Below are 21041 nucleotides of genomic sequence, written 5' to 3'. Positions count from 1 at the left end.
AGGAGCCTGGGCCAAGGCATGCCGTGCCAGCAGCACACAGACCCCGCACCTGCAGCTGGCTCTCTGCAGAGCTGGCTCTGGAGGTGGCTTTGCCACCTTTAATTAATCCACCCTGGTCCTGCAAGCACAGAGGCAGCGCAGGTGCAGAGCCCAGAGAGCAGGGCCACAGCCTCAGCAGCTCTTCAGTGTCCCCCCAGCGCAGCAGCCGTGGGCCAGTGGCCCCTCAGCTGCCGTGGGCAAGGGCTGGCAGTGCACTGGGGGGTGAGTGACAGCCTGCCAGACCTGCAGGGAGGCTGGCACAGCTCCGCTCGTCTTGTTGTCTTTTCTCTTTTGTGGTCATTTTCCGTCTTTGCTCAGATCCGTTTGCAATTCCCTTGTAAATCTTGTTAAATCATTCACAAAAGAGAAAATGAATGTCTGTATGAAGTCTCCCTTGGTTCCAGATACTTGATGCTCACAAGGAGCCCACAGGAGAGAAAAGTGACAGAAGTGGCAGATCTTGAAAGGAAAAATCCCTGGGCCTCTAGCTGCAGCTGTAATGCTGAGAACTCTCTTTACTACTTATGAGAAATACTTTGAACGTGGCCTTCTGCGGCACTCCAGAAAGATTCAGTTCTGAGGTACCCTTGGGAGAGAGTGAACATGCTGAGCCCAGTATCAGAGGCTGTATCAGAGAAAACCCCTGAGCTCCCCTCTCCTGAAACTGCCTGTGTGGTGGCACCTCTCTCCACTAAACCTTGGAAAACAGATGCTGGGTGGTGCTGAGGCTTCCTTGGGCAGGGATGCACTAAAATAACCTTGTGGGAACCTTCTTCAGGATGGGGACAAAAATGTGTAAGTTTTGGAGAGAGAACCCCAACAGGCCTGGCAGCCCAAAGAAGGCCTGAGGTGACTGTGGATGAACCTGTGGCTAGAGGGGCTGAGCCTGGCAGGAGCCCCCCACAGCCCAAAGCTCCCCTCAGCTGCTGGGCCAGCTTTGGGTCCGTGTGGTGGGACAGCTCCTGCAGGCAGAGCCCGGCTGCCGTGTGGCTGTGCCACCAGGAGATGGAGGCTCTGTCCTGCAGCACCGCACGGACACCACGGCTCCATCCCAGAGAAACAGGGAAACAGCCCTGCCCCAGCAGGGCAACACAGCACAGGGACAGGCACACAGAGAGCGGTTCACTTTCCACCTCATGGCTGAATAGGGGCTGAACAGACTCCAGGTAAGAGCAGGGTGCATGCTAGAACAGGCTGCAGCTCCAGACCTTCTGAAACCAGAGCACTCCTTAAGAAGCAGGGATGCACATGGGAAGGGAGCTGTGAGCTCCCCTTGGCCAGGCAGAGCAGTCACCAGCGAGCATTATTCCATGGTGACACTCACGAGCCGCTCCTGCAGGCTGCACAGCTCCTGAGCACAGCCTGGCCCCTGTGCCCCCTGGCACAGCCCATCACTGCTCACCCCGCCTTACCCAGCGGTGGCCACGGAGCTCTGCCACTGTCACCTCCCCCTGCACAGCTGCAGCACAGCCCTCCTGACACGGGGCACTTCCACAGCGCCGAGGGGACCACGGGATCATTTGTTTTACCCACACACATCCCTGGCTGCGCTGTGCAGGGCAGAAGGGGCTGAAGGGCTCTGGAAAACAGGGACACAGTGCTGGCTGCAGGAGGCAGCCCCGAGGTGGCGTGGGCAGCCCCCAGGCAGAGAGGACAGCCACCAGGAGCAGGGACACGGAGCTCCTGATAGCCTGCCAGAGCCCATGGCAGTCACTGAAAGGGGCAAGAGGGAGATTCTGGCTCAGAAAAGTATCCCCAAGGCCCGTGCTGCAGAGACAGGCCTTCTGTCCTCCTCCCCATGCCACTGCCACCAGCCACACTGCCACCAGCCACACTGCCTGCCACCAGCCACACTGCCACCAGTCACACTGCCTGTCACCATCCCCACTGGCTGTCACCAGCCACACTATCACCAGCCACCCAGCCTGTGTCCATGCCCATGCAGCTCCTTTGGGATGCTGCCACCTGCCTTGGGGCAATGGCTGCAGGCAACCACGGCACCAGAGGCTCAGTTCCAACTCCTGAGAGCGTGGGGGGATAAAAAAGTACTTCTGCAGCTCAGTTGGGAATGGTTCTGGATGCCAGAGGGAGCTGTGCACTGGCAGTCTGTCGCTGTCACAAGGTGGCTTTGTCTCCTGGAGGACAGTGCAGTGTCCTGCTGCCCCAGGAATGGGGAGCCTGGCCCCTGCTCCCTGCCCCACAGCCTCTCTCTGAAGCAGGTGACCACCCATCAGCAGCCATTGCCCTGTTGAGTCTGGCAGGTGCCAAATGTTCAGCCTAATCTCTTGGCAGAAAGGATAAACATTAACTTCTGCAGGTGCATGACACCAGGCTGCTCTCCTTTTCCCAGAGAATGACTCCAGCCTCTCCTGTGGCAGCAGCAGTCCTTTGGCACAGGCAGGCTGCAGAGGGGAACTGAGAAAAAGAAGGATAAGAGAGCAGGAAGAGGAATCACACTGAATATTTTCTCATTGTTTTTCTTGGCCAGAGCTCAGTTTCTCACTGTTCCACCCAGCCCGTGGACTACTGCTCCACACAGGGCAGAAGAGAGTGAGGGCTTGGGGCTACCAGAACCCCTTCCAGCCCTGATCCTGCACCATCCCTTTGGGAGACTTTGCAGCATATTAAGCAGCAGAGTCCTTCAAACATCTCTGAGTGCTCATGGATTATTTTGCTGAAGTCAGCTTCCAGTGCTGTATCCACATGGGAATGCCAGCCCCAGTCTGGAGGGGCTGAGGGTCCCTCCCAGGATATGGATCTAACAACACGAGCAGGGGTCACTGCAGCTGTCCTGCCTCCTCATCTCTTGGCACAGCCAGCTCCAGCAGTGGCACTGGGGACAGGAGCTCCTCAGGGGCTGTGGGGACACAACCCTCCCTCCCTGGCAGCTCCCTCCAGATGAGCCCCCTCAGTGGGAGTGAAGCAGCTTCTCTGGGCTGGCAAAGGCGAGACTGACCTCCACCTGCACACTGAGGCCTCTCCACCTCCCAATGCTTCTGCTTTCACCCCTCAGCCTTCAAAGGAACCTGAAACATCGAGTTCCCCCTGCCCAACAGGCAGTGGGTGCCAGCTAAGACCTGCAGCGGGTCCCTCCAGCTTCCCAGACCTGCAAGAGCTGATGGATCCACAGGCAACATGCACTCACCACAGCTGGCCCGAGGGCAGGAGCACGGAAAGTCCTGCAGATGGAGTGAAACCTGCCCAAAGTGCTTCATCTTTGACTGATCTGGCACAGCGTGAAGGGGGTACATGACAATAATTGATTTCTCTAAGTACCATCAACCTGGCCCAGGCTGCAGCGGGTTCTCCTTTAAGGAGGCTTTGGTGGCACCTAAAGTCTTTTCTTAGCTCAGTGACCTAGAAACCGCATTAAGATGTCAAGAGAACATGCACAATACAGTGGAGAAGCCATTTCCCAAGAATCTGAAAAAAAGATCATTACTATTGAGAGATATGGCTCGGAGCCAGGGCACTCATTCAGTTGTCAGAGGTATAAATAAAAATGCAAAATAAAGCTAAGCTCAGCCTAAAAATACATTGATTGTACGTCACTGCTCAGCCAAAATCCACATACTCTATTCTGATCACAGTGACATCCACGGGTACAGTCCTTTGAAGTGTAAGCCCAGTGATGAAGTGATAAGGAAAAAATCTTCTAAGATACACCCAAAATAGGGGCCCAACCTTACTGAGCAATGAATAATTTTAATTAAAGCTACTTTACAGCTGGGGATACAGTAGTAGCAATGAGGTAATGAAGGGGAACAGGTGGCTGCCTCATAAAGAGCCCTGTGCCACCACCAGCACTGCCATTGCAAGGAGGCTGTCAGCAGGTCCAGCTCGGTGCTTTTCCAGGGCCACTTTGCAGAGCCTCGTGTGCCCATGCTCTGTTGGTGGAGCCACCCAAGCAGATGTGCACTGCTGGAGGAAAGGCCTTTGCAGGCTCTCCTGCCTCCTGCCTGCTGCTGGAGCTACCACAGGTTCTGAGCTGGGGTTTGCTCTGTGGCTCCCTGGCACTCCCTGCTCAGCAACCAGCACAGAACGGGCATGTGTGCAGATAATTTGAGAGAAAACTGAGAACACATAATTCTCTGTTCAGAGTGGCATTGGTTTCCTTAATTTTTCCTCCTCCTGAGCAATGTTTAAATCAATTACAGTGAAATTAATTACTTTCACAAGCCATTTGCTGAGAGGATGGGCTGGGGGATTAGGCACTTACTGGGTTCCTTGCCACCCCCCAGGCAATTTAGGAAACATTCAGTGTGAAAGGCTTCTAACAACAAAACCCCAACTCCTGCCATGTACTCTATTAACATGCTTTCCAAGCAGAGAGTCACAGAAACACAGGAGGCTTGAGGATAACAAGAAGTCACCAACTCTCTCCCTTTGCACTTCAGGAGAGCCAAGTTGCTCTTCCCAGGACCTAACCATAACTTTAGAACAATTATAAACTTTCTGAAGCACAAACATAGGGAGGACAAACCACTTGTAGATGGGTAAGCACTCAGCTCAAATGCATGAGACACTCCTGCAGAGGCACTGGAGGGCCCAGAGACACCTGTGTGCTGCCAGCCCTGGGGATGGCCAGGGCTTTAGAACCTGTAGCACAGGCAGCACTCTGGCCAAAATGGGATGGATTTCTCCAGAACAGAGGAAAAAAACCTTCTAATCCTTCCTCTGTACCTATGAAGAACAAATCAAACTTGTGATTTCTGTGTTCAGCCCAAGTTACCCATCTTTGCACACCTACAGATGCTCAGAGGTAACAAGAACACGTCTTCTAGAACCATGGAACACTTCTCCCTCAGCCCCAACATGTTCTGAAGCTTCTACCCAGGTTACATGCTGATTTTCCAAACAGCACCCCCTGAGCTGCAGAGCTCTTCTTACAGAGTAAGATTTGGGGCAAAAGAGGGGTGCAATTCCTCCTGACCCCAGACCTTGCTGAACCCGCATCTGTGGGAGGGTTTTACTCTTCTGAGCTGGGACCTTGTTTGACAGAAGAACAGAGAGGGGCAAAGAGGAGAGGCATTTTCTGTCATTAGCCTAATTCCTAGTTCTTCAAAAATATTCAAAGCCTCCAAAAATACCCTGAGCTATATCAGGTCATGAAAGGGCCATGGAAGGGTTGATCTGACTCACACACACTAAAAGCTGCTATACCCTCCTCACTCCAAAAACCATCTCTTTAAACAAGTCAATTATTTCCTGAAAAGGTGTCTGGAGGGACCAAAGTGTGGGATGCAGAGAGGAAGGCCTCAGGGAACTGCAGCTGAAGAGGCATTAGTGCTGGGACCAGCTCTGTCACACCTGGAGTCACAGGGTCAAGCAATGATCCCTCCTTCCCATCCCAGCTGCCCAAGAGTTGGAGAAAAGTGGAGCTTTAGGAAGGCACAGGTATCTGGAGGATCTTTCCACCCGTGGCAGCACCAAGCTCCTGCCAGAGTAGCACAGTTTGGGCTGTGTGCTGCTCTCGGGCACAGAGCCTGGCTCCGGATGCCCTCAGGCATGGGACTGACCCCCATGGCCAGGGCAGGGCTCCTCAGTGCCCAGCAGGAGATGGCCAGCTTCTCTGGCACCCAACGCCTGCAGCCAAGCTGCAGATGCTCTTTTTGAAGTGCTGGCTTCAAATCAAGGAAAGAAAAGAAAAAAAAAAAAGAAAGAAAAAAAAAATCATATCATCCAACCCCAAATCCTTTCTCCTTTTGAAGCCAGGCTTAAAAGCAAATGAGAACCTGCAGCCTAGTTGCAATGGGACTGGACTCCTCAGCCTTCAGGGGCCTTTAAGTACATCTGAAAGGCATTTAACACCAATAAAATAGGTTGAGCTCTTGCTGGTATTTTTTCTACCCCCTTCTCCCCTTGCACATTCCCCCAGGCTGCTGTGAGCCATCTGTGCCTTGCCTCCCAGGGGAAGCAGGGTGAGGTAGAGTGGAGAGATTCAGGGATGGAGAGAGAGACCAGCCTGGGTAAAACTCCAGGCTGTTGAGGTGCTGTCACACCCCCACCCCAGACTGTCAGAGGACGAGGGCAGCTCAGCTGAAGGAGGGACAAGGCTGGTCCTTAACACTGCTGGTGGAAGTGATGTCCCGTGGGCTCTGTTCCCTCTAAACTCCTGCCCAAGGCAGTGTGAGGGTGGCCTGCAGGGAGCTCTCTGTGGTGTGCTGTTGGTGTTTCTCACACTGACCCCGTTCCTGCCCTGTGGCTGCTCTCCTATTCCCTTCCTGGCCCTCACCTCTGAGGAGCAGTGCAGACCCAAGGTGGGCACTGGGACCCGTGGGTTTGGTCTGATGTGGGGTTGGTTGGGGTGAAACAAAATACCTCCAGATGTGCCAGATACCTGTCAAAATGTGCCTGCACTGACTCTCAGGTCTATTTTCCCAGATAGAAGGCCTTGCTATCTGAATGGCCGTTCTAACCTGCAGAAGCACCAGTTGAACCCAGTGACATCAGGTCTCAGGGGCAGGCAGGGGTGCTGGGCAGCTGGAGACAGAAGCACCTACAGCTGGAGACCTCCCCAGGGCTGGGGCTGAACCAGCCACACAGGCTGAGCCACTCCTGGTACCTTCTCTCACCTTCTCATGGGAATTTTCATGGCAGGTGAGGAAAGTTCTGACAGTTGCGGAAAACCCTTTCTGGGGCAGTGCCTAAGGGAAAGCAGGTCAGCTCTTCAAGCCACAGACAGGCTGTGTGCTGGGAAATGCAGGTGGGTATTCAGAGCCACTCCAATTACCCCAAATCCCTCAGCTGGAATTGCACAGTTGGGATAAAGTTGTCAGTGTGAAGAACAGCAGCTACAAAATCAGGTCAAGCAGAGGAGCTGGTCCTGCTGGGCTGGCAGTGAGCACTGCTCCTGAGCTTCCCGTGGGACACCCAACAGCCCAGGAATGGGCTCAGCCCTGCTCTCTTCTGGAACAAACCAGCACTCAGAGGAGAGGTTTGTGTTTCACAGGGGAGCTGGCAGCTCTGTGATCAGAGCCATCAGCAGTGTGGCCATTTCATGCTGGCAACATTTCACTTTTACACTGCCCCCATGGAGGGACCCTCAAATATTACGATCAAAACCCAGAAGGGCTGTGATGTTCTTTGCACCTCCACGTGTGTAACTGGGAATCTGCTCCATTCTCTGGGCAGTCAGTGCCCAGTTTCTCCAGTGACAGGAGTGGGAGCTGCAGGTGTGCCCAGCCCTGGGCTGGTGCAGGGAGCTGCTGTGGGGAGCACACCCTGCTCCCTCCACCACATGGTCAGCAGCTGCCTTGTGCATGTTTATGCCAGCCCTGATGTAATTAGCACCTTGACGTGTGTTAAATGAACCAAGCTTTCCAATTTTTCAGAGTGAAACTCTAAAAGAAACAGCTGCAGGGCTGACAGAAATATGATTCTTTCAAAGTCTAATGAATTGTATAATCACTTCAGTCATTATTTTGCATCTTCCTTCCACCAATGCACAGTACGAGTCCTTGGAGCACGGTGAGGTTTAAGCCTCGCCAAGCCCCTCATTCAAGATCCATCCATTCCCAACCCTGTCAGGGCTGAGAGGTGAGCAGGGCACGGGCACAGCGTGCTGGGGGTGGCAGTGTTGGGCTCTGGAGGACACAGAAAACCCCGGCACAGCTCAGAGCCCCTCTTGCTGTCACCTGACTGCGTTCAGTACTGCGCTGCAGGAGGGACAGAGGATGGGGCTGATGCCAAATCCGTGCCCTTCATGCTCCAGCACAGCAGAGCTGCTGTTGGGCCTGAGGCCAGACAGACTGCCTGGGTCCAGCCTGCCAGCCCAGCAGCAAATGGCCATTCTGCAGACTCAGGGAAAAAAAGTAAAAATATGAAGGCTGGGGTAATCGAGGCAAACTGGGACAGAAAAACAGGGAGAACAATTGTTCCTGCCTCCCTCCAGACAGTGGTGAGGACACTTGGAGAGAGCAGTGGCTTCAGATGCAGCACCCACAGCTAATTGGGAGGATCTATGTATTTAGATTCCTGTCTAGTACCTGACTGCCTTCAGATATTAAAATGAGAGAGATTCATGTAGACAGACAGATTGCTGTCATGTCCTCTCCCTCCAGAGGAAAATACTGCAAGCCAACACCTGCCTATTCCACACACTCCCTGCTCTGTTCATTTAACACAGGTATTTCCAGCTGGTACAATTTTCAATCCTTTGAAAACTAAATTCAATTGACTTTTAACCACCAGGTAAATATGGGAGACATATATCTACTTTCCTGCATTATTTCTATTCTATTTGGAACACCTATGGGTTTTTATCCCTGAAGGGCTGTGATTGAAACATAATAAGGGATAGAAATACTGGGAAGTAATATATGAAATACATAAGGATATGTTCAAGACTGCATGCTTCTCATCCAGCTTGATTTGAATCTATCCAAACAAATTCCAATGTTATTACAAAATTCCCTCCCCAGCTTTACATGCAGCAGTGCTGGAAAGGAGCAGTGGTGTGTGTGGGGTTGCTGTACCAAGGTGTTTAAAGCAAGAAGGCAGCTGATGGCAGGGTGATGATCCAGGGAGCACAGCCAGCTCAGGGAAAGGGATATTAAGGGTTTGCAGGGAGAATTGGGCTGACTGAAACGTAGATCTAAAATGGTTTCAGCCATGCAATCTCACATACAAACTGCCAGGGAGAGCTGGGCAAGAAAACACGAGGCACTTCAGCAGGGATGACACTTCCCTTGGGGAAGAAGGGCAGGTCCCAGCACCCTCCCAGGTCCCCCAGGCATGGGCAGGTCTGGGCAGCCGTGCCAGAGGCTACAAGGGCAAGAGGCAGCCAGCACAGGAGCTGCTGCAGGAGCAGTCCTTGAAGGTCAAGAGCTCATTTCAGCCTGGAGCCTTGGCTGGTGCTCACAGGAAGGGGAATCTGAAGCTCTGCAGGGTTCCCTGGGCCTGCAGGTCCTCCTTGCCCTCCTTGAGCACAGCCAGTCCTGCAAAGGACCCCTGGGGCATTTTGCACCCTGTGAATTGCTGCTGGCTCCGCAGCACCACAAACCCCCAGCACAGGCACTGAGCAGCTCAGTTTTGGGAAGCCTCATCAGTGTTTGGAATGACAGAAAGGAAAACCAAGAGGAAGGCCAGCCTGCTGCAGCAGCTGCTGCTGGTACCTGGCTGTGTGAGCTGCACCCCTGCACCCTCCCGCTCCACCCCTGCTGCTGACACCAGCACCTTGGGGAGCTGCTGCTTCCTGCTGCGCATGGAAACTCTGCAGGACACAAACCCCACATCTCTGCCATGCAAACCTGCCCAGCTCCAAAGGCAGAGCTGGGATAACACCCAGTGACAAGGAAATAAATGTGGGGATATGAGGGTATTGCCACTCACCACTGCCATGGAACAACACTCTCATAGCATCTATTTACACTAGCACTGTCTTCTCAGGATCAAGAGGAGGCCAATTTAGAGAAATGCTTAATACTTTTAGAGAAGTGGAATCCTTTAAATGAAATAACATGCCATTTATGGTTGTGTGTATTTGCTGCTGATGCTCTCAAAAAAGATCAGCCACTGAAAGGATGGAGATGTCCCACCAAACACATGGGACCAGAGTTCACTGGTCTGGAGATGCTTTAGCACAGTGGTTTCATAAGTGGGAGAAGAAGATTTTATCTTTATTTACTTCAGTAAGATCAATTTTATGCCTACTTCACCAGAAAAGCAGCTAGAAGCTGAAAGACAGAAGTCAAAGATGTCCTTTCAAGCTGTGGAAAAAAGTGGGTATGAAAAATGGCTGCAGTCTTAAAGGACATGAGGAACATGAGGACCATACTGTCTTTGTTATGTTATTGACTTGTTGGAAATGTAAAGCATGTTTAGATAAACACTATTTTCCATATGTCTTCAGCACATTCACTTAACCATTAAAAACATGTCTAAAAATTTTATTTTTAGGACTTTTTAATTGGAATTCGGTTCCCAGACTGACCCACCATGTGTTTAAAAATTACTCATATGGTAAATAGAAGAGCTGCCATGTACCTTATACCAACAGAAAAGTTTTAAAAAATAAAGCTGAAATATATTGGGAAACAGTACTGGCTAAATAAAAATGTACTGATAGCTGACTTCAACTTTCATTGGTAAAATGAAATACAGGATTTAGTGAAAAAGCTTATAGAGAAAATCATTATATTTTGTTTCAAACTCAAATGAGAATCAGCTTTAAGAACATCTAGTGGGAAAAGGAAATGCAAACAACTATTAAAATCGATTATTTGAGTAAGTGTTTCTTGCTTACGTAGCTGGTGTTGCTTCACATCAATCTCTACTACCTTGGGAAAACTTAAAATTTAGAAACAAGAACCAGTGAGGACCCAGGAATGGAAAGATTGTCATAATAACTCATTCTCTGACTGATGAGCAAAATTCATTTCAAATTACCTCCTCTCGCTGCCTTTGGAGATGGAACATTGTGTCTGCTCTCTGTGCTCTGTGCCACAGGCTGCCGGGGCTGCGAGGGGAGCTGGAGGAGCCTGGGCACTCCCTGGCATGCACAGGGCAGCTCTGCTGGCTGCAGGGTGCAGCAGGGAGCCGTGCAGCCTCGCTGTCCTCCTGTCCTGCTGCAGCTCTGGCCCTGCCCATGGCACTGTGTGCAGCACAGCTGACCGAGGGGCCTGGGCAGAGAGAGCAGCCGTGAGAAACCAGCCAGGGTCACAGCCACTGCTCACCCCACTGCAGCTCCTGTTGGGTTTTCTGCCTGTCTTTACAAAGGGTTACCTCTCAGCCCTTGCCATTTCTCCTGTCTCAGCTTTGCTCCCCCCAGTCCTGCAGAATCCCAGTTCACTTCCACCACATCTTTCCCAGGAGTGCACACAGACAAATGCTCACAGCAGGGAGGGAGGGAGGATTCCTGGGCAGCAGGGAGGGAGGGTCTCTGGGCAGCAGGGAGGGAGGGTCTCTGGGCAGCAGGGAGGGAGGGTCTCTGGTCACAGTGAAGGAGGGTCTCTGGTCACAGTGAACATCTCTGGTCACAGTGAGGGAGGGTCTCTGGTCACAGGGAGCATCTCTGGTCACAGTGAACATCTCTGGTCACAGTGAGGGAGGGTCTCTGGTCACAGGGAGCATCTCTGGTCACAGTGAGGGAGGATCCCTGTGCAGCAGGGAGGGAGGATCCGTGGGCAGCAGGGAGGGAGGATCTCTGGGCAGCAGCTGGCAGACAGTGACTCCACCAGCACAAGGTCCTCTCCTGTTCACATGATGCTGAGAGCTGGAGCAAACTCTGGTTTTGGGCAGCTGCCAATCTCACAACCAACAAACAGGAGCCTGAACAGAATTGGGATATTTGTTCTCTCTCACCCTGGCATGCAGCACAAGGTGGCATCCCTGGGGCAGCTCCTTCTTCAAGTGCCCTGCACTAGGGATTTTGAGGCTGCTGCCATTTTGGTTAGCTGCTGCTTCATGCAGGCCATGAAAGGCACACTTGGCATTGTGCAATTTGGGTGAAAACCTGCAATTTGTGCTGAAAGCACAGCTACAGAAACATAGGACCTGCTCATGAACACAGAGATGCTGCCCCGAGCCCCCAGGCAGGTGTGGCCCATGGTAACCCCTGGGTCTGTGCCAGGGCAGGGTGCCAGCCTGCACATCCATCCTCCCCTGCCAGGGAGCCACACCAAGCCCAGCCCAGGTCCTGTCTGTGGCAGCCAGGTCAGAGGCAGCAATCAGAAGTTTTAGGCCTTGGTGTCACAGCCTGCATGTGTCAGGGTGACTTTGCCTTGAAAGCTTGGGTGGCAGTAAAGATGAGAAATGGTTCTGCCATTTTCTCCCTGTCTGCCCTCAAACTATTTATGCCCAGCACGACACAGAGGGGTCACTCCCACACGTGGCTCCTGTTCCTGTCCCTGCCAAGGGCTGCCTCAAGCTGTGGCTTCCTGAGAGCTGAAGGCTGGGGAAGAAACACCCTTTGGGCACAGTGGAGAGGCAGCAGGAATTAAAGAAATCCCATTAAATCCACACCTGTAGCTCACTCAGGGAGGCTCTCCCCCACTTAAAGACAGCCAGGAACTCTGGCAAACAGCACCAGCCCTTCTCTGGAGTGCCCAGTAACGCTGCCTCTGCACAAGGACCTGAGACAGTGACAGGATACAGGGCATACACTGAACTGCAAGGGTCTGAGAAGCTGAAAGCAGGAAGGGTTTAGTAGAAATCCATACTTTTATTTGGATTTGCAAATAAATAGAATCTATTTTTTCCTAAATCCAAAGCTAGCTACTTTGTTTCTAAGTGTTCATTTCAACAGGCTTTCTCAGTCTTCCTGACCAAAACACTTGCCAGTGCTCCATGTGAAATTCCAGCTCAAAAAGATAGTTTTAAAGACTGCTGCTACCAGCAGACAGGAAACTTGAATTCCAGTTTCTAACCTTCTTCTAATGTCATAAGTATAGAGCAACACCAAAAATGACTAGAACCAAGGCACCAGTTGTGGGTTGAGTCAAGCACTTCACATCCATTTGACACAAGTGTAAAACCACAGCTAAAAAGTTGGTAAAGAAGACAGGGGAAATGAGCCAGTTTTGGTCTTCATAACAAAATCAGCTCCCAAGAAGGCTGTGCTGAGGTTTTCTGACTCAATTCACACAACAGCAACACACTGGGTTAACTGTAGTGCCAGGGAGGGCTCCTGTGAGGGAGGAATGGTTGGGACCCTTCTAGAAAACTCCCCATCCTGAAGGAATGGACTGGGGAAAACTGAGGGAAAAGAGGACCTGTGAGTTGTCATGTTCCCCACATCCTGTTTGACAAGTGATGCCCAAGAGAAGGAAAATTCAGAAAGGGGGGACCAAAATCAAAACCCAGTGGGTCAGAAGCCTACATGAAGGTGGGGGAAAAATCTGCTGCATGTTTGTATCTCAGGTCCTTCCCTTTGGCTGAGACCATGCCTGCAGCTGCCCTGCCAGCCTGTTTTACCCACCAATCTCAGCTACAGGCAGGATCATGCCCATCGAGCTGGAAATCTCTGCCATTCAGAGGATTTATGGAAAGTATTTTGCTTTTGTCCCCCTGAAATGACATCATTCTCCTCTTTTATCTGTCGTAAGTGTCAGGAGAGTGTGATGTTAATGAGATGTACAAAGGCTTTTGGGTAGCGGAGCAGTTTTATAGTCCCACATTGATAAATTAAAGCATTTGTCACTGTTACCACATTAATGTTTCTTCCTGAGATCAAAGTCTGGATTTGCTGCATTAAGTGGGGCCATCCTTTGCTCCGCATCACCACACCTTACCTTCTGAGGAGATGAATTGTGGTTCTGGATTTTTACATTCACAGTTTAATCACACCCTGATCCTCACACCTGCGGATTCCCATCTACACAAGAGGTATCCAAGCCATTTTTTTATTATGGGTTTTCTCCTTGCTACCTGTGTGAAAAGCCTGACTACCTTGTTTCAGGACAATCACTTTCTTCTGGCTCTGAAAGGCTGCTTCTGCAGTAAAGAATACAGACAATTCCCTTCCTTCTGGAACCCTGGATTCAGTCATGTTAATTTACATTTATATAGCACGCTTCACCCCTGAGGATCCGAATGCACTCTACAAACTCCCCCTCTCTGTACACAGACGCTGTACAAATAGACAGGCTGCATGAACAGAGACAGGATCCCACTGCCAGCCTCTCAAACACATCCCTCTGCCTGTATTCCCAGCACACACGAGGCCATCCGGCTCTGCACACCCTGCAGCACATCTCCATCAGGGAGGAAGACAGGGCAGTGTGACTTAGAGGCAGGTCAGGGAAGCAGGAGGAATCTGGGCAAGCAGCAGGATGGCTTTACAGCCTGCCTGAGTGACATCTGCCTGGCACTGTGCTGCACGGGTTAGAACGAGGCAAAAGCTGACTTGTGCTGAGCTACACCTCACTGCCTCGGTGCTGCTGCCAGTGCCTGTAGAAATCCAGGTTTGCTTCTCCCTCCCACCAATGCGTAACCCTCAAGTAGTTTATTTTTTAAAACTGGAAAGCATCTACTTGCTTTGCAATGAAAACCAGGGGAGATAACCCTCCCTCCCAACAGCAGCGGTTGGGTGGCTGCAGCCAAGGTGAGGATGGAGGAGAAGGGAGAGCCCAGCGTACCTGAGACCCCTTTTTGGTGAGGATGGAGGAGAAGGGAGAGCCCAGTGTACCTGAGACCCCTTTTTGGTGAGGATGGAGGAGAAGGGAGAGCCCAGCGTACCTGAGACCCCTTTTTGGTGAGGATGGAGGAGAAGGGAGAGCCCAGTGTACCTGAGACCCCTTTTTGGTGAGGATGGAGGAGAAGGGAGAGCCCAGCTTACCTGAGACCCCTTTTTGGTGAGGATGGAGGGGAAGGGAGAGCCCAGCGTACCTGAGACCCCTTTTTGGTAGGATGGAGGGGAAGGGAGAGCCCAGCTTACCTGAGACCCCTTTTTGGTAGGATGGAGGGGAAGGGAGAGCCCAGCTTACCTGAGACACCTTTCTGACCACGTCGCTGCCCACCAGGAAGCCCTGTGCGTAGGAGCGCGCCGCGATGAAGGCTCGCGTGGCCTTCACCTTGAGGTCCCTGGGCACCTCCCCGAAGGGCCGGTGCTGCTCGGCGTGTTTGACCATGCAGTCCAGGTACTCGTCCGTGATGTGGTACTGCGGGTTCAGCAGCTTGAAGAGCCTCTCCAGCAGCCGTGTCCAGAACTCGTTGAGGGCCTCCTCCAGGTTGATGTTGGAGCTGCGGTAGTAGCGGCGCAGCTCGCTGTACAAGTCCTTGAACACCTTCACGTTTTGAGTGTACAAGTCTCCATACATGCTTGGAAAGGCATCATAAAGGGCTTTTTCTGACTTGTTCAACAAATCCTGGAAATAACCTGAAAGATGAGACAAAGGAGAGGTGATGTATTATTGTTTTGTGTTTGGGATGGCTCAAATAACGATATGACGCCAATCTTGGAGGGCATATAGCAATGTTTATTGAAAGGCACATCCTTTTTACACACTGCTGTGGTACAACTGGACACAATTGGCCATTCAGACCAACACCTTTTCATAAACACCTTTGCAAGTAAACAAGGTGGAGAAATAGCAGGTGCAGAGATTAGAAACTGTTGGAATGTCTTCCTCCAGAGCAGTGCCTGGGAGAGTCTGTCTGACTTGCTTTCCCACAGGCTCTGCTGCTGCCTGATGCCTGAAAACTTCTCTGACCAGGCTGCCAGCATCCACAATGTATCAGCAGGACGAGCTGGAATCCAACAGGCTGTGTCATTCAGCACAGCTGAATACCCAAAGGAATGAGAAGGCCCAAACAGAGCTTCTCCTCCTTCCAACATTGCCCATGCTCAGATCTGAGCCCTAGCCATGGAGATGGAAGAAGGAACCCCCTGCCCCTCATGCTGGAGAACCCTGGTCTGGGCCTCTCCAGCTCTTCTGGCAGCCTCACCTGGGAGCACAGCTGGGTCTCTTTTCTGAATCCACAAGGTGTCACAGTGCCACTGGTAAGTTTTATTCACAACTGGCACTGCCTACACAAACCCTAAGCCCTGGTGAGATGAAGCAGGGCTGCCAGCAGGGTGCCAACCCCTTCCCAGGGACACCCCTGGTGGTGGCAGCCAGGCTGGCTCTGGGCACAGCCAGAGTCCAGGTGCAGTGTCAGGAACAGGCACATCTTCCTGGGGATTCCAAGGCAGGGCTGCACCCAAGTGGTTTTTACCTGAGGCCAGCATTATCTGGGGTTCTCATCCCATTTTCATCCCATCCCATCCCTTACTTGGGTGTGCATCCTGCTTTTGTTTCAGCATAAATAACAGAGTGGTGTTACACCCGTGGCTCAGTGGTCTCAGATGTGACAGAAATGTGACTTTCTTGTTGCACACAGCAGGGTAAGAATGCCAGTTTGATTCCTCCCTTACCAACATCTGTAGGTATTTCCACCATCTCAACTGCCAGCTAACTTCAGGCTGAGACTGCACAGAAGGGAACTCAGGATTGGCCTGATCCAATTAATAGATTTACATAAGCGACTTTAATCATCACTGAAGTCAGTGAGAGGAAAAATAATTTAAATAATAATTTTAATTTCTATTACATTTGTACTTTTAGGTTTTTTTTGAAGCAAACCTGATTAAGCTATTCTTTAAATCTAAATTACTTTTTTTTTTGGTGATGCATGATAAGCTCTAGTTGGAAAGAAACTGTTATTCAATTAAAATCAAACAGCATGTACTTAGGTACATAAATTAACTTCATGGGGCTAGACATATAAGAAAAGAAAGAGAAGCTCCTGAAAAATGCATACTGCATGTACAAAGCTTTATTAAACAAAGTATTTTTCGAGGGAATGGTGCTGACTACAATTAAAGCCCTATAAAACTGTAGAACTGGTAAAGCTCAGACCCATAAGTCTTGTTTATATTCACTGTCTGAGAAGGGCTATACAAGCTTTCCTATATTAATAATCTCTCACTGGTTTCTCAGATTTGAATGAAGCTAAAACTTAAGTGAATCGACCAAGTGAAAAGAACCCTCTGTATCTGCACCACAGGTTGCTGATACTGAAAATTCCTGTGCTATTTTAACAAAGCAACACCAAGCATTAATAGCCTGGCCTTCTCCAGTCACTATCATGTGCTGCTTAATAGATTAAAATTTGATCTAAGAGATTTTTGGTTTTAAAAGTTTATGAGCAAACAAGGTCTTAGCAGAAGTCTGGTTTAATTGCTTATGCAGAAAGTAAAAATCTGTTATCTGGAATGCTGACTAAAAGCTGGTTTTCAAATGTACTTTGGGAAGAAATTTGTTTTATTTAACATGACTGGCTTGGAAGATTATATCTCCAACCAGTTTTCCAGGGATCCCTCCATCTCTCAATGACTGATCATGCCCCTTCCCCACTAAAACTGGATTTCTCCCTACAGACGCCAGGTGTCAGGGCATCAAAGTCACCCGTGACTTTGCAATGGGGGTTCTCAGGAGCGAAAAAAAGACAAAAACTGATCCCATCAGATTAGGAAAAGAGACCCTGCAACAGAAACAAAATACAGTTTCTTTGATGCTGAGGGGGTGTCTAAAAGCTCTTCCCTACCTTCATCTATCACTCCAAGCAGTGCTGGTAGCCCAGTCACAAGTTAATTAAACTGAGCTCCAACTCTATTCTTTGTATAATCAGTGTTCCTTCCTCTGTGACAAGAGACACGCACTGAACAATTTGCTCAGCAATCAGGGAACGATGTGCAGCTTTGCACTCGCCATCAGGAGGAAGAAAACACCAACAAACACAGCCCAATTTTTCAATTCAAGGCAAAATGACTTTTTTGTTTTGCTACAAGAGAAACAAGATGTATATCTCCCTGTCAAAAAAACTGGAGACTGCTCTCAAAAAAGTCACATCTAATTAAGGGCTGATGAACTGTTACTTCTCACCCAAGTGAGGGAACACTGATTACAGGCAATTCATTTGTGGCTGGTTCTCACAAAGTTCTTCTAGATTTCACACACTGAGGGAAAAAAATCTACACTGGCCAGGGAAAATTAATTAGCAATTAGGTCTCCACGAGTTTGTGATGAATGGCTGACATGGCAGGGAATTTAAATGCCCATTTGGCAGCATCAGAAGGTACCACAAAGTGAGGTTTGTCAAGAGGGATGCCAGGTGCCCCATTCCTCAGTCCAGTGTCAGCTGAGATCTCCCAGTAACACTGCAGCATCTCCTCAACACCCCCTGCCTGCTAATGCCCAACCTTTTAATGAGTTTAGACACATCTCATAGACTGAGGATATGCAGGGCCTTGGGATAAGACAACTTGCTGAAGCACAGTTCAGGCTCCTGCCATTCCACCTTGATTTCAGGCAGAAGGAATTAGTTATTTGAGGGGGAGCAGCCCATTACCTGTAGCCATGGAGGGTGGGGACCCTCAGGTAAGGGGGTGCTCCAAGTCTCCAGTAATGCGGCTGTCCCACTGCTGCTATCAGGAACAGGGCCAGCAGGGCCCTCTGGATGTACCAGCTCCCACTGCTGGTGTGCCCTGGCTCCCAGGGCACCACTGGAGTGTTCAGCTGAGGCAGGGCAGGGCACATGGAGCAGCTTCACCCAGGTCCCTGGGACACAGCCCCGAGGCCCCTGGGCTCTGCTGCCACCACGTTCTCTGTGCCAGCAGCAGGCTCAAGCCATGAGCTGCACTCAGGCACTGTGGCACAGGGCTTTGTCACCCCATGAGTGGCAGGGATGGAGGGAAAGGGCTCCCAAGGAGCCCGTGCTGCAGCTCCAAAGCCCTTCTGGCTCCAGGAGGCACCGCTGCCCTCCATCCCTGGGGGCAGCAACACTGCTGAGGTGGCTCTGCAGAGGTCACCTTCGCTCTGCAAGGATGCATTTGCTGCCACTCTGAGTCACAAGAAAGCAGCTACAGGTTCTGTGGACCTGTGCTGAAAAACTCACGGCTGTTCTTGTCTTCTGGGAGCCCCAGGAATTTGACTGTTCTAGACAGAGACATCTCCCTGTGAGTGACCTGCTAAATCCACGACCGGCCTTCCTTCCCCTCTTACAAAACCTTTTCTTCAGAAGCCATTGACAGGTGAGTCCTTCCTCACCACTGCCAGCTGAGGGACACGACACTGCCTGGCCCAGCAGGTGCCTTTCAAAACCAACACTTCAGAAAATTAAACTCAATTTTCCCCGGGCCAATGCAAGGCACGGCTCCTCAACCAAGGCTGCTCCTACATGAAACATCACCTTTTACACCCTTCTACTGCAAAGTATTCAAAAGAAAACCAAAATGAAATGGAAGTGTGTTTTATCACTATTATTATTGCTTCTCACTTCCAGGCTCAGAAACAAGACAACTGGCTTTGCTCAAAGGAAATCTGCCTTTTGGCTCTAGAGGCCAGGTCTGCAGAACTCTGCCTCAAATGCAAAAATGCCAGAAAGTTATGAGTAAAGAAATGAAAGCTTTTTACAACCAAAACAATTCTGCCACCTTGGCTGTGCTTTCTCTTGCTGTTGTAGTGACAAAAACTTACTTCTCAGAGAATTGAATTTTCAACCAGAATCTATAACCTTTGCATTCAAGAGAGATTGCAGATCCCCACCCATTTCCCTGCTTCACAGCTTCCCAGTGTTCGCAGCTCATATTTTCACAGTTTCCACATTTTCACAACTCTGGATTCCAATTGGGAAGCTGTGAACAGCACGGCAGGGACCGGCAGTTTCTCTCTGAAGACACAAAGTTTTGAGTTTCTCCTTCCTCAGCCCCCCCAACACTTTATCCAAGCTCTTTGCTACCGTTTGATCACTCAGCATCTGGAACACACTGGGGTTTCTTCAGCTAATACAGTGATGGAATGGGAATGGATGCAGGAGGGAATGGGATCACTGAAGGAAGAACACCCAAATGCTCTTTAGGCAGGTGGCAGAGCTGGCTTCCTGCAACCCCATCAAATTTGAGAGGCATGTTAGAGGAAATATGAGAAATGGAGAAGGGTGATTGAATTGCTTTCAATCTGAATATTATCAAAATTTTAAGCAGAAAACTGCAGTAAAAAATGTCCTACACACAACAGGGAAGAGTTGAGAATGGAGGAACACCAATGGTGTTCTTGTGGAAATGCTGCAAAGTTTTGCAGCAATGGGTGAGATTAAACCCTCCTGCTGGTCAGACAGCTTTGCCTGGTGATCTCTGTGGTCTGAGGGCCTTGCCATGAACTGCCAGGACAGATGGAGGTGGGGACAACAACATGAGGAATTAAATATCAGACTCGTGTTGTAATTTCTCAGTTTTGTGCAAGCACACGAGCCTGTGGTGGAATTCACACAGGGCCAGAGCCACGGAGCTCTGGAGGAAGGCTGGGAAAATACACCATGAACAAACTGCTGTGTGCCAGGACTGAGAACAACAGAGGAAATGTAGCTGCTTCTGTGATGTGCTGACCCCCAGCCAAAGCAGGGAAAGAAACAGGATGGAGATGTCTGCTACAGCAGAGCTCCTGCTCAGTGCCAGCCCTGCTGGTCTGAGGAAGACTCTTTTCCTGGGCTGAGCTCCCATTTCATACCCTGCTGCACTTCCCAATACCAGTTTGGTTCTCCAGTTGGTTCTAATGCTGTTCTTGCAGTCAGTCTGATATTAGGAGGGAATAATTCAGCAACAGGTTTAAGCCATTGAAATCCAAATCTAATGTGTTCATGTCTATTTTATTCACTTCAGCAAGTACAATGACACTTTATTTATAAAATTGTTCTTACTAATTTAAGCACTACTCATGGCTGTGCTGAAGAGCTGATACCAAGCAGTGATATACTCTGGTTCATACCCTGGCTGTGTCCTTCCACAGGAAATAACCACAGAGAGACTCAGTGACAGAGGCTCCACATGCAGATAGCCCTGGATGCAGCAAATGCCATTTTCCTGGGGGGTCACCTCTCTCCTCACAGTTCCACAGTCCTGTAAAACTGCTGCTCTGGAGCTGCCTCCTCAGTCCTGAGCCACCCTGGAGAACACAGTCACTCTGCTGTCTTCTGGATCACTCCCATGTACAGCCCTCCCAATGCCCTTGTTTGGTGGCTGTGACCCAAGAGGAATCAGGATAAACCAAGACTCAGGTTGCAAAAAAAGCCCAAACAAATGGAGATAAAATCAGCTTTTCCCTAGAAGCCAAAAGATGCGTGGTATGAATGAATGTGCTAGGATGCAAGAATTATGATGCCTTGAGGTAATACAACTTAAAACATTTAGGATTTGCTCCAAAGAGCCACTTGGCTGATATTTCCACTGTGTCCTGGGAGTGTGTGCTGAGAACTGTGTGGGAACACAGAACTGAAGAGACGTTGTGGGTCAATGAGACAAGAAGTGCCAGCTCTGCCATGCAAGATCATTTTGTACTCCCCTAAGCCTGCTCAGTGCCCAACACAAAAGCACTTTGAGGTTTTGACCTCAGTCCTGCTGGAAGGTTGGTCCAGGGCACCTCCTCTGATAGGATTTCTTTTCTGTTTCTGGTTGAAGTTCTTTCTTTGTCCACTTGGTCTTTGCCAATATGGTCCTGTAGTTTCAATTGTTGTTTTTTTCCTGG

At 50.2% G+C, this 21041-nt stretch overlaps 1 protein-coding gene across 1 annotated transcript in view; it reads right to left on the bottom strand.

Moving 5' to 3' along the window:
* Positions 1–21041, bottom strand: part of GPC1 (glypican 1) — a 202724-nt gene that overhangs the window by 13408 nt on the left and 168275 nt on the right. Inside the window, exon 3 of the mRNA XM_063408008.1 lies at positions 14466–14857. Coding sequence (XP_063264078.1) covers positions 14466–14857 — 392 coding nt within the window. The remainder of the gene's footprint in view (positions 1–14465; positions 14858–21041) is intronic.

This window comes from Prinia subflava, chromosome 11 (genome assembly GCF_021018805.1).
Source record: "Prinia subflava isolate CZ2003 ecotype Zambia chromosome 11, Cam_Psub_1.2, whole genome shotgun sequence".
NCBI classification, from domain to species: Eukaryota; Metazoa; Chordata; class Aves; order Passeriformes; family Cisticolidae; genus Prinia; species Prinia subflava.
Note: the sequence above shows the minus strand (reverse complement) of the source record. Positions and strands in the feature narration are given on the sequence as shown.